Source organism: Marmota flaviventris, chromosome 5 (genome assembly GCF_047511675.1).
Source record: "Marmota flaviventris isolate mMarFla1 chromosome 5, mMarFla1.hap1, whole genome shotgun sequence".
Lineage (NCBI taxonomy): Eukaryota > Metazoa > Chordata > Mammalia > Rodentia > Sciuridae > Marmota > Marmota flaviventris.
Genome location: NC_092502.1, coordinates 89,206,417 through 89,220,848, shown reverse-complemented (window position 1 = coordinate 89,220,848; position 14,432 = coordinate 89,206,417). Strand labels below are relative to the sequence as shown.

Here is a 14,432-nt window from a genome sequence, read left to right as displayed (position 1 = left end):
CCAGTCTGTGTGTCTATTTTGTACACTTAAAAATATATTCCTCCTATCTAACCATAATTATATATCCTTCCACTAACATCTCCCCATCCTTCTTCCATCTCCCTAACCACCCAAATATCTGGTAACCACCATTTCACTATTTCTATGATATCAGTTCTTTAGATGGCACATATGAGGGAAATCATGCAATATGTAGTATTGGTCTCTATAACTGGCTTATTTCATTTAACATAACATTCTCTAGCTCCATCCACATTGTAACAGATGACAAAATTTCATTCTTATGACTGAGCAGTGTTGCATTATGTAGGTGTTCAGCAATTGGTGAACATGTAAGTTGATTCCATATCTTGGCTATTATAAATATTGCTGTTATAAATATGGAGACACAGCTATCTCTTATACATACTGATTTCATATTCTGTGGATACATACCCATATATATGGTGAGATTGATGAATCATGTGGTAATTCTGTTTTTGATGTTTTCCATAATGGCTGTACAAATTTACATTCCCCTCAACAATGTGTAATAGCCCCCTTTTCATATACTTGCCATCACTTATTTTTTTTCCCTCCTTTTGATAAAAACAGTTCTAACAAGTGTTAAGTGATAAGTGGTTTTGATTGGCATTTCTCTGATGATTAGTGGTGTCAAACATTTTTTCCATATACATGTTGACTATTGTTTGTCTTTTGAGAAGTAACTGTTTAGGTTGTCGGCCCATTTTTTAAAAAGGGTTATTTGCTTTTTTGCTATAGTTGCTTGAATTCCTTATAAACTCTACATATTAACCACTTACCTGAAGTATAGTTTGTGAATATTTTCTCTTATACTGTTTGTTGTCTGAAATTTTAGATTGATGTTATCTTAGTTGTCTATTTTACTGTTGTTTCTTGGACTTTTGAGGTCATATCTTTTCTCAGACCAATATAAAGTCTTTCCTCTCTTTTCTTCGAGTGGTTTTGTAAACTATTCAAGCCTTAACATTTTAGTCTTTGATCTTTTTTGAGTTGATTTTGTATATGGTATGAGATAAGATTTTAATTTTATTTTTCAGTATGTAGATATCCAATTTTCCAAATACTACTTACTAAAGAGATTTTCCTTTTCCTATTGTATTTTCTTGACACTTTTGTTGAAAATCAGTTTGCTGTAAGTGCATAGACTTATTCCTGAGCTCTCTGTTGTGTTCCATTCGTCTGTGTGTCTGTTTGCATGCCAGTGATACTATACCTTTGTAGTATATTTTGAAGTCAAGTAGTGTGATACAGTCTACTTTGTTCTGTTTTACTCAAGATAGCTTTGGCTGTTCAGGGTCTTTTTATGCTTCCATGTAAACATCAGGATTTTTTTTTTTTTTTTTCTTGTTTGGTGAAAAATGTCATTGTACCTTTTTTTTTTTTTTTTTTTAAGTTGTCAATGGACCTTTATTTTTCTTATTTACATATGGTGCTAAGAATCAAGACCAGTGCCTCACACATGCTGGCAACATGCTCTATCACTGAACTATAACCCCAGTCCCATCATTGTATTTTGATAGGGATTTTATTGAATCTATAGATTGATTTTGGTACTATGGACATTTTAACAGTATGCCTCTAATATCTTTCCATTTATTTGTATACTCTTTAATTTCTTTCATCAGTAAATTTTATATAGTTTTTATTGGAGAGAGATTCTAACTCCTTGGTTACATTTATTTTATTTTTTATAGATTTGAAAATGAGAAAGTTTCTTAATTTCTTTTTCAGCTAGTTCATAGTAATATAGAGGACACTATTGATTTTTATGTTAAGTTTTTTATCCTGTGCAACTTTTTTGAATTTGTTGACTGATTCAGGTAGCTTTTGGATACTCATTGGGATTTTTCTGTCATGTCCTTTGCTAACAGAAATAATTTGCCTCCTTTCCAGTTTGGGTGCTTTTTTTCTTTTCTGTTGCTGAATTGCTCTGGCCAGGACTTCCAGTACCATGTTGAATAGAAGTGGTAAAAGTGGGCATACTTGTCCAGATTATAGATCATAGAAGGAAAGTTTTCAACCCTTTCCTGTAAAGTGTTAGCTGGGTTTATGTGTTATGGCCTTTTTTGTGTTAATGTGTGCACCTTCTATACATCAGTTACTTAAATTTTTTTGCATGAAGGATGTTGAATATTGTCAAATACTTTTTCTGCATCTACAGAAATGATACGATCTTTTTTTTCTGTTAATGTCATACCATGTTTATTGATTTGTATATTTTGAACCATCTTGAATTCCTGGTCGTGGTGAATGATCTTTTTAAAGTCTTGTCAAATTTAATTTGTTATTATTTTGTTGAGAATTTTTGTATTTCTGTTCCCTGAGGATACAGGTGTGGTGGTTTTCTTTTTTTCTTTTTTGGTTGTGGTGGTTGTTTTGTGTCCCTCTGATTTAGGTTTTCAGGGTAATGCTCCCTTATAAAATGTGTTTGGAAAAATTCCTTCCTATTCTATTTTTTGGAATAGTTTGAGAAGAATTAATATTAGTTTTTCGAATGTTTGGTGGAAAACAAGAATAAAGCTTTTAGATCCTCGCCTTTTCTTTGATGGGAGATTTTATTGTTGATTCGGTCTCATTATTTTTATTGGTCTGTTTAAGTGTTCTTTTTATTCCTAATTTGGTAGGTTGTGTGTGTCCAGGAATTTATCAATTTTTTTAGATTTTCTGATTTCTTAGCATATAATTGTTCATAAGTCTTTTATGACTTGTATTTCTTTGGTATCACTTATAATTTCTTTTTTTCCCCACCTTTGAGTTTCTTCATTTGAGTCCTTATTCTTTTTGTAGTGTAGCTAATGGTTTGTCAATTTTATTTATCTTTTTAAAAATCCAACTCTTGGTTTTATTGTTTTGTTTTGTTTTTTCCTGGTGTCCATTTTACTTATTTCTGCTCTAATCTTTGTTATTTCCTTCATTTTTCGAACTTTGGATTTAGTTCTTCTTTTTCTGGTACTCTGGTGTGTAACAATAGGTTGTTTATTTGAAATTTCTTTTTGATGCAGGCTTTTATTGCTATAAGTTTCCCTCCAATATTGTTCTTGCTGCATTCTATAGGTTTTGGTATGTTTTATATCCATTATCATTTGTCTCAAGGTGTTTCTTTGCTCAGGATTGACCCCGGGGCTTCATTCATGCAAGATAGTCATTCTATCCCTGACCTGTGTCCCCAGCTCTTGTCTCAGGATGTTTTTGATGTCTCTTTTTGATTTCTTCTTTGACTCATTGTTTGTCCTGGAATATATTGTTTAATTTCCATTTATTTGTGTGTTTTCTAAAGATTTCTGATTACTGATTTAGTCTAACTTTTTATCATTGTGTTTATAAAAGACAGTAGGTAATGATTTTAAGTTTGTTCAGACTTATTTTGTGATATAACATAGAACTATCCTGGAGAATGTATTGAGTACATTCTAGAAGAATATGTCTTATATTGGTTTGGATGGAATGTTCTGTATATGTCTGTTAGGTCATTTGGTTCCAAGTATAGTTCAGATCTAATGTTTTTTTTCTTTCTAGATTATCTGCCTATTGTTGAAGTATTAAAGTATTTATATTGAAGTCTCCTATTATTACTGTATTGCAATTTATCTATTCCTTTAGATCATTTAATATTTGATTTATATATTTAGGTGCATGTATACTTCCAATTATATCCTCTTGATGAATTGACCCCTTAATCTTTATATAATGACTTTATTGGTCTTTTCTTACAGTTTTTGACTTTATCTTTCTTGTCTAAGTATAGCCAGCCGTGCTTTTTTTTTTTTTTTTTTTTTGCATGGACTATGCTTTTCCATTCTCTCATTTTCAGTCTATGTGTGTTTTTAAAGATTGAAGTGAATCTTTTGTAGGCAGCATATAGGTGGATCATGTTTATTTTTGTTTAAACCTGGCCACTCTGTATCTTTCTTTTTTGGTACCAGGATTTGAATTCAGGGGCTCTCCACCACTGAGCCACACCCAGCCCTATTTTTATATTTTATTTAGAGACAGGGTTTCATTGAGTTGCTTAGCACCTCGCCATTGCTGAGGCTGGCTTTGAACTCATTATTCTCCTGCCTCAGCCTTCTTAGCTGCTGGGATTACAAGCATGTGCCGCTGCACCCAGCCCACTCTGTGTCTTTTTTTAAACAATTTAATCCAGTGATAATTGATTGGTAATTGAATTTACAGATATCTTTGTAACAATGCCTGCATAAGGAACCCAGGTTTCTGAGAGCTTCTGATTAGCCAAATACATGGAAGTTCCTAAAGTCTGTATGCCTGGAGAAGGCACAGAAGCTCCACCTCCTTCCCACATGCCTTTCCCTATGCATCTGTTCATCTGTATCCTTTGTAATAGTCTTTATGATAAACATATCTCTGAGTTCTGTGAGCTACTGTATCAAATTAATCAAACCCAGTTGAACCCTGGTTTATAGTTGGTCAGTCAGAAGCAAAGATAAAACAATCTGAGGCTAGCAGTTAGCATCCAAACTCGGGGAGAGGGCAATCCTAGGACCTGAACCCTCAAACTGTGGAATTTGACACTACCTTTAGTTCTCATTGTCAGAACTGAATTGGGTTAGAGGACATCCAGGTGGTATCTTCTGATGCAGAATTGACTGCTTGTTTGCTAACAGAAATAAATTCTCACATTTTGAGATAACAGAAGTTTTCTCTGTTGATTATTGTGGTGTGAGAGCAGAGAAAACTTAGTTTTTTTAATTTTTTTTTCTCCCACACAGACCCTGGATATAAAATTATGGGTTGACTATTTTTTTTTTACTTTCAGTAATTAAACGCTCTGTTTATTGTCTTCTATCTTGTACCAATTTTGATGAGAAATCAACTGCCATTCTTTCTGTCTGTAGTTTCTTTTAAGTCTTTCTGTCTGATTTCTTTCAAGTTTTTCTCCTGACCTTTATTTTTTATCACTTTGATACTGATGTATATATACATGTGTGTATTTTGTTTATTTGTTGGCTTGGGTATTTTATGTTTCTTATACATTTGGGTTTTTTCTTATTACTATTAAAGAATATTCAGCCATTATTTTTTATATGTGTCTCATCTTATGTTGTTATTCCACTGGAACTCCATTACCTGGCTTCTGCCCCTCGTCCCACTTCAGCACTGGGAATTGAACCCAGAGGTATTTTACCACTGAACTACAACCCAGCCTTTTTTATTTTTCACTTTGAGACATAGTCTTACCCTAAGTTGCTGAGGCTGGCCTCAAACTTGTGATCCTCCTGCCTTAGTCTTCTCAGTCACTGGTATTATAGAGGTCCACTACACCTAGCCATGACATGTATTTTAGACTATTTAATTCTATTCCATAACTATTTCATGTACAGTTCTTCTTTTGAAAAAATTTTGATCTATCTTCAGGTTCAGTAATTCTTTTATCTGTTGTTTCTGCCTCTTGATAAGCTTATTAAAGAAATTGTTCTCTGATATAGTGCCCTTTATTTCTACCATTTTCATTGATGTCTGCTGAGTTCTCAATCTGTTTATGTACATTGTACATCTTTTCCATTAAGTTCTTTTAAATCATAGTTATTTAAAGGTGGTTTTCTGATCATTTCAACGTGAATTATATCCCAGTCCATACTGTTAATTCTTTTATTTCTTGATTTAAGTTTTTTTTTAACTGTTCTATAGATATCTTATATTTTTAATGCATTTTGCTTAATATTAGACATCGCATGTAGAAGAATAATACAGGCTAAGATGAATAATATTTATATTAAAAATGGGACTGCCTCTTCTATAAGGGGGCTATTATGGGTGATTGAGTTAATCTTGTCAGTTATTGAGTTGGATTTGGGTTTTGTTAATGTTATAGTCACCCTCAGTGCATCTCTGCTGCTAACAGCAGTGAACTCTAATTTCTTTGTATTTAGTTTGGGACCGTGGGTACTAGAAAGGTTTTTATCAGTGCTCTTGCTCTGCCTTAACCTTTTGGTAGTTCCTGCACTAAAAGGGCACAGGAGTACACTCTTTATGTTCTTCCCATCTATCTTTTTACTCATTTATAGGCCGAGTGTGGATAGTGTATATTCTCAGCTCTAGATAGGCTTTCATTTTAATCCTTCTCTATGTTATTGGTTCCTGTGATTGGGGCTTTCTCAGTATTTGTGTTTCTAGCCTTCCTGCCCCACTCCCCACAATCAAAATCTGACTATCTGTGGACAGGCTTTTTCGGCAAGAGAGAGTTTCTGGTCTCTCCCCAGTGTTATATCTCTGTGTATTGGTCTAAGATCCTGCTCCCAGGGGATATTTGTGTTTCTCCTTTATAGCGATGATTTTTGCTTCTCTCATGCAGAAACAGTGGATCTTTTGGGGTGGGGGACTGGGCAGCAGGAGAGTTTTTTTGCTCCTTCCTTAGAGATAAGTTTTACTCCCTCCCCTTCAAGAGAAAAACATTGTATTTTTTTCCCTAGGTCTGAGGGCAGACAACTTTCTTATTCTTCTCCAAACATCTGAAGGCTTTTCCTTTATAGTAGAGAAGGAAGAGCTCAGGGAAGGGGACCTGGTTTTATGTATACACTTCAGTGGCAACCAGTCCCCATCTGTCCTGAACAGGAGGGCTTGTATTTTTTTCCTGACATGCCCCCAGTATTTTTCATGAACATTTAATGAAGGCCTATGCCAAAGAGCTGGCAAATGAGAGCATACTTTCTTGGGTCAGGGACTTTGCTTTTCAAAACTGGTACACAAACTATCTTCTTCATTTCAGTTGTCTTAAATTTTTGCCTGGTTCTTTTTAAAAAATATTTTTAGTTGTAGATGGACACAGTACCTTTGTTTTATTTATTTCATTTTTATGTTGTACTGAGGATTGAACCCAGTGAGTCACATATGCAAGGGAAACTTCACCACTCAGCTACAACCCCAGCCCTTTACTGATTCTTATGTGTTCTTATGACCAACCACTTTCCTTTGCTCTGCCAACAGTGAAATGGTTTGGAAATCCAATCCTTTTCACATAGGGGCCTATCATTCTTTGGAAATTAACTTATTTGATTGACTTATTACCTTGATTCGCTAATGAGCTTAAAGAGAATTATGATGTGGATTATTTGGCCTTATTTTTAGGTGGTAGCAGTATAGCTTTCTAAAAGCAGAAGCTTAGTGCTTATGGGACGTGTATGTCTGCCTGAGTCTATATGTATTTTTTTTTCTTAATATAGACTAGAGCTAAAAATTTTTAAAGGCTGAACTTTTAAGGTTGGCAACTGATTTCATTTTTTGTGGTCCAGAATGATTTCCTTGGGTATATATTGCCTTCCAGGATATCTGCTTCCTTAGCCGTTCTTCATTATTCTTTTGGGCTTAACGCTTGGCTTATACTTAGGAAATACTTTAATATTCTTGCTTCATAAAAGTCTTTCCCATATCAAGAAATGAATAGGCAGAAAGAATAGTATGATTTCTTAAACATTTGCTATGAAAATCCTATATTTTAAGAAATTATTGCAATAGTTATTTTTTGTGATCCTCAGTGGCCCAAAGGAATTAGTTCCTTTCAGATAGTTATACTCCTGCTCCAAGGAGTAATTGATTTGAATAATTTGACTAAATATATTCAATTTTTCTAATATATTTTATACCATTTACATTTTTATTTAGAGTTTTGGAGGCTGGAAAGGCAAATGTTATTTTACCAAAAAGTTCACCAAGTGGAGTAACTCATGTGATTGCCAGTAATGCAAGAATCAATGCTGAGAAAGAAAAAGATAACTTTAAGGCTCCATTTTATCCAATTCAGTATCTAGGGGATTTTCTTTTAGAGGTAAGTAAGATAAATAGTAGACATTTTTTAGTATTTATTTTGTAAAGTACCCATAGAGTGAAATGCAATCATCCCTTGGAGCCCCAGAGGATTGGTTCTAGGATCCTTCTTATATACCAAATCCAGGGGTGCTCAGATCTCAAGTCTTTTATGTAAAATGGCATAGTATTTGTATATAACCTACATATATCTTCCTGTGTGCTTTAAATCATCTGTAGATTATTTATAATACCTATTAGAATGTAATTGTTATGTAAATAGCTATTTCACTATATTCTTCAGGGAAGAATGACAAGGGAAAAAAGCCTCTACATGTTCAGTATGGGTGCAGCCTTCTTAGACCTAACTGTATTTTCCAACTGAAGTTGATTTGAATCTGTGGATTTGGAATCTATGGATATGGAGGACTGACTGTTTATATTAATATTATATTCTAAATTGTGAACATATAGGGATTGAAAGTCATTAAAATGATAATATTTTTAAGGTAATTGTTTTCACTTATTTAAATGTTGAAGAATACCACTTACATATTTTGAAAAAGCTTAAGTTTAATTTTGTCTTATTTTGAGTCTCTACTTTTATTTTTAGCACTTTGGTGGTATGTCCTACAAAATAATTTTCAGCATTTTAATGTTAGAGTGTAATAAAACAGCAGTAGAATACATAGTATCATATGAGGATTTGGGGATTATTTTTTCTTTGGAAATGTGAGCGCTGTTTCTAAGAGTTTAGAAATATTTTCCTGTCCTATTCCCCTACCTCCTTCTCTATACTTGGTGTAAATACTAGCCCTCAAGTTGTTTGAATGGGGATTAAAGCCTGATTAAAGCCTCTAAGCATAGAAGAATTTATAAGTCATTTAGAATAGAAAATAAACCTCAGTGTATCCCCAAACAGGCTTGATCTAGGAAAAAGTATTTCCTTCCGTGTTTCTCATCTCAACAGATTCCATCACCTTTTATCTAATACTTTATGTCAGAGATTTAGGAATCACCATTGTAATCTTCCTTTCCCTTACTCCACATATCTTGTCAACTACTAAGTCCTATTTATTTTATCTCAAATGTTTTGTGAATCAAACCACTTCTGTCCTTCTGTACTAACATACTGAGTTCATCATCTTTCCTCTGTGCTCTTGGAGAACAATTGGCATCAAGAATCATGTCTGGGGGCCTCAGTTTTAGTTCAGTGATAGAGCACTTGCCTAGCCTGAGTGAGGCACTGGGTTGAATGCTCAGCACCACATAAAAATAAATTAATAAAAGTATTGCATCTATCTACAACTTAAAAAATAAAAGAATCGTGTGTCTTTTCCATAATTATATCCTGGTCATCTCACATAGAACCTGGCAAGTGGGTCCTCATGTAATACCTGTTAGTTTAACGTAAAGAAAACCTTTGAGTCTTCTGTGAGTAATTATCATTCTGGAATTATTTTTCCCTAGTAAGTAACATCAAGATTACTTACTTGGATTGGAAATTTGCCATTAGTATTAGAATTTGATCTATTTGGACTATTGATAATCTTGACAGCCATAGATCTGGAAATGAGCACATGAACCAATTCAGTTCAATGAGGCATGAAGAGGAATAAGTAAGAACTTCTAGGATTCTTCCTCATTTGAAAGAGATCCAATGGCAGACTAACTTCTGTTAGATGTGAACATGAAAGAATGTAACCTAAATTACTACTAGTAATTGACCATGAGGAGTACTAGCCTTAGCTTGTTAGCCCTATAGATAGCAGATTTTATAGGTAGAATCTGGATCCTTGCTGATGATGGAGTCCCTGGGTTAACCAAACCTTGAAACCACATTGGACCAAACTGCCATTCTGTAAGATAATACATTTCTATTGTTTAAGTGAGAGTTGGTTTTCTATTAGTTGTATCCAAAAACATCCTGATACACCTTTTTAAATAGTTTAAATGTAGTATTAACTGTCAACAGAATGAAAATCATTAGTAGATATGTCTGAATTTTCTCTTCTCTATGCAAAAAAATGATTAGAGTATGATATATTTGTATTACCCACAGTCCTGTTTTGCAGTATTTTGAATAATTCGAATTTAGATGCTAAAATAGTAGAGAGCAGCAATAGAATATCAATCAGAAGTAACAAATATTTAAATTTATACTTAGTTTTAGAACACATTGTTCTTTCTTTAAGTTCTGGATCAGACAGCTGAGGGTTCATAACTGGTAAACTAAAGAAAAGATATTGTACTCACTTCTGAGGAGAAATTAGAAAGTTAACTTCATATTGGTGTCTTGCTTTTCTTCTTCCTCTTTTGCACAGAATAATAAAAATGTTCCTCATTGACTGTATTCTGAAATGTCATCTCAGAAGAGTAGCTTTGTAAATTGACTAAGTTAAAAATAAAAAACACTCACTAAAAAATAATTCTGTTTAACCTACTTACACCTTTTAGAAAGCTTCTGAATAAACAGAATCAGGTATATATTTAGCTCAGGTTTACAGATAATTTATTGAAAACTATTGCTGTACCAGGTACTATGCAATGCACTAGAGATATGAAAATGAATGCAACCACATATCAGACTTTGAAGTGGTCTACTATTTAGTGATGGATAAGGAATGTAGAGATTATTAATTTCAGTTCAGTATGAAATTTGCATTGATAAAACTATTTGCATAGCAGAGGAATACGGAGGAACAAATGATTAATGTATCTCGGTTGTTTGATCCATGAAGGCTTCACAAAAATGAGAGAATACTAAGGAATACTTAAAACTTCTTTTGACTCTCTATTTAAAATACAATAAAACAAACTTTGGAAAAGTATTATAGAAACAAACCAGACACACAAAACAATATGATTTTTTGATCTAAATCAACCAACTTGTGAACAAGATTTGTAATATCTAGTTGTGACTATAGAGAAGTCGTTTATCCTGTGCCTTAGTTTTCTTTCCTTTTTATGTGAAACTAATATTTAATGTTGCTTCACTTGTTGTTAGTACAACTATTACTCCGTTTATTAAGTAACCACTATGTGTCAGGCACTATGCTAAGCATTTTATACCCTTAATCTTATTTAAACCTCATGTTCATTTCTGGTGTGTCTTATTTTTCCATTAATAGTTGGTGATATTCAGGTACAATGAGGTTAAATAACTTGCCCCAAATCCCAGAGCTGTCATGTATGAGAGCAAAATTTAAGGCTATACACTCAATACATTTTTACTTCTTTTGAATAAATTTTGATTTCTTTTGTTAGATCTCCCTTCCATAAGGTAGTAGATAATCATAGGATTATGAAGTACTATTTAAGAATCATGGTGTAAGTACAAGTTAAGAACCAAGTAGCCCTCAAAGGACTCTTGTTCTTTACTTGATTTCTCTGGCTTTCTGTAATCTTATGATTAGCATATCAGTCTCATGAATTCATTCAAATTGTATGACAAATTCCTTGGCTACATATTGGAATAACACCTGGAGACCAGAGTATATCTGTACCTAGTCCAAGGTAGGAAACAATCCTGAAACAAACCTGAAACAATATCATTGTCTGAACCGTACTATACTACTACTAGAATAAGTGGCTGTCTTTTACATGACACCATACTATATAAAATATACTAGATACAGCCATTTTTTCCTATATTATATGGAGACATATGCCATAATGTCTAGTACATAATTGGTATAAAGAAATAAAATATGAATATTTACATTTACAATAATTATAATTATTAATTACTTTTCATCAAAAATTGGTTATTTTTCATATGAGTAACCAATTAGAGTATTGGTGGCTTAGAGAAAAATATATGTTGATTTTTTTTTCTCTCATATAAAACATATTGGTTTTAAAAAAAAACTTTGAATGTCATTCTTTGTGAGGTTATGATTTTTAAATAGTCCAATGGGACATAGGACACTAGAAGCATCCGTTCTCATTGATAAGTCATAAATAACATCTGAAAAGGCTGCATAAGTAAACATAATGTTTCATGCCTCCTTGCTAATGATAATGGCAGATTCATTTTGCATTCTGTGCAGCTGGAATCTATGTGGGGTTAATTAATCCTATATTTTAGACATTTCTCAATCTGGGCCTATGGACTGATTGTCCTTCAGTTGTATACCATGTGAAATGGAAAGCCAGAAACTTAACTTTTTTTACCCTGCAAATGAATCCTTAATGGAAATTACTGTTGTACATTCAGAGTATTACTCTGAATGTCTTTGATAGAAAGGAACAAAAGTCTGTATTTTTCTTAGTTTTAGTTTCACTTTTCTGAATAGCTGAAGGGTCAATTCAGTCAACCACTCTTAGGGATTGTTTTTTGATTACAGGATTACAATGTGCTAAGTCCATCATATCCACAAAGGAAGCCTGACGTGAGAGGGAACCAAATGTTACACTATATAGGCCTTAACACATTTGGATTTTATCATAATCATGCCCTTGGAGAGGGCATTGATTACCAGGCTATTTGGGTAAATGTGAATCTCTAAACAACCTTTCAGGAGTATGTTTTAGGAACTGTCATGAACTCACTTTTACTCCTAACTCTTTGCTGTGAAGTCTTAAAACTTGTAGAATTATATGTATAGATATATATGTGAATATTTGTTAAATGATTGGTAGGAAATTGATGAATTTAGTTTGAATGTATTGGCAAGAGAAATTTGTTTGAGATACAGTAGGGTGACAAAAATTGTTATTTTTAATCTGGTAATATCAGAACTGTGAATTCAGCTATTGCTTACTTTTATTTTCCCTCCCTCATGTGAATGGTAAACTTGCAAGTGAGAAGCTTATCAGAAAAACAATCCAAGAAAAATTGATCCATAATCAGATAATTTTTAATAGAATTATAGTTAAAAAAAAAAAAAAAACAGCATGTTGTTGGCATCAAAACAGGCATGAAGGCCAGTGGAATAAAAGAAAACTCAAGAGATAAACCCACATAAATAAATACAGTCAGCTTATACTAGACAAAGGCATCAAAAACATACATACATTGTAGAAAAACTTCTTCAACAAATGGTGCTGGGAAAACTGGAAATCCATATTCAGCAGAATGAAATTGAACCCCTGTCTCTCACCCTGCATACAGCTCAGCTCAAAATGGATCAGAGATCTAGGAATTAGAACAGGAACTCTGCACATACTAGCAGAAAATGTAGGTTCAACAATTCAACATGTTGGCTTAGGAACTGACTTCCTTAACAAGACTTCTAAAGTGTAAGAAAAAAGGTTAAAAATCAATAATTGGGATGGCATTAAACTAAAAAGTTTCTTCACAGCAAAGGAAACAAAAGTGTGAAGAGGGAGCCTACAGAATAGGAGAGAATCTTTGCCACCCATACCTCTGATAGGGCATTGATTTCCAGGATATACAAAGAACTCAGAAAACTTAACATACACACACACCCGCCAACAAATAAAACCCCAAATAACCCAATCAATAAATGGCAAAGGAACTTAACAGACACTTCTCCAAAGAAGAAATATGAACAGTCAACAAATATATATATTAAAAAAGTTCAACATCTATTGGAGAAATACAAATTAAAACTACACTTGAGATTTCATCTCACTCCAACCACAATGGTGATTATCAAGAATACAAATAAGCCGGGTGCAGTGGCACATGCTTGTAATCCCAGTGGCTTAGGAGGATGAGGCAGGAGGATCTTGAGTTTAAAGCTAGCCTCAGAAATTTAGCGAGGCCCACAACTCATTAAGACCCTGTCTCTAAATAAAATACCAAATGGGCTGGAGATGTGGCTCAGTAGTTAAATTCCCCTAGGTTCAACCCCTGGTACCAAAAAATAACAATAATAATACAAGTAATGATAAATGTTGGTGAGGATGTGGGGAAAAGGGTGCACTCATATATTGTTGGTAGAACTGCAAATTAGTGCAACGACTCTAGATAGCAGTTTGGAGATTTCCTCAGAAAAAAACAGGTGTGGAACTACCATTTGACTCAGTTATCTCAGTCCCTGGGATATATCCAAAGGATTAATATCAGCATACTACAGGGACGCAGCTGCATCAGTCTTTATAGCTGTACAATTCACAATAGCCAAGCTATAGAGCCAACCTAGATGCCCATCAACAGATAAATGGATATAGAAATTATGGCATATATACCAATGGAATATTAGTCAGCCATAAAGAATGACTTTATGACAAATTAAGTCATAAACAGATGGGTCTTAGACTATCATGCTAAGTGAAATAAGCCAATTCCAAAAAACTAAAGGGCAAGTGTTTTTTCTGATGTGTAAAAGCTAACTCACAATAAGAGTGGGGAGGGGAAGAATAGTTCGGTGTATTAGACAAAAGGGAATGAAGGGAAGGGAGGGAGAAAACAAATAGGAGAAACAGTGGAAAGAATCTGACATATATAAATGTACATATATAAATCCCACCATCATGTACATCTACAAGACTAGGGCCCTAATCAAGATATATTCCACACATGTATAATTTTATGAAAATAGACTCTTTTGTCATGTATAACTAACAAGAACCAAAAAAAACAAAAACAAAAAAAATCTCGATTGTAGCAGGACACAGGGTACACACATGTAATCTTGGTGACTCAGAATGTGAAGGATTGCATGTTTGAGGCTATCCTC

General features: G+C 33.6%; 1 protein-coding gene across 2 annotated transcripts in view; it reads left to right on the top strand.

Moving 5' to 3' along the window:
• Slf1 (SMC5-SMC6 complex localization factor 1) overlaps window positions 1-14,432 on the top strand; it is a 72,216-nt gene that overhangs the window by 20,389 nt on the left and 37,395 nt on the right. For both annotated transcript variants that reach the window (XM_071612404.1, XM_071612403.1), the window contains exon 5: window positions 7,642-7,804. In XM_071612404.1, the coding sequence (XP_071468505.1) occupies window positions 7,642-7,804 (163 nt within the window). The remainder of the gene's footprint in view (window positions 1-7,641; window positions 7,805-14,432) is intronic.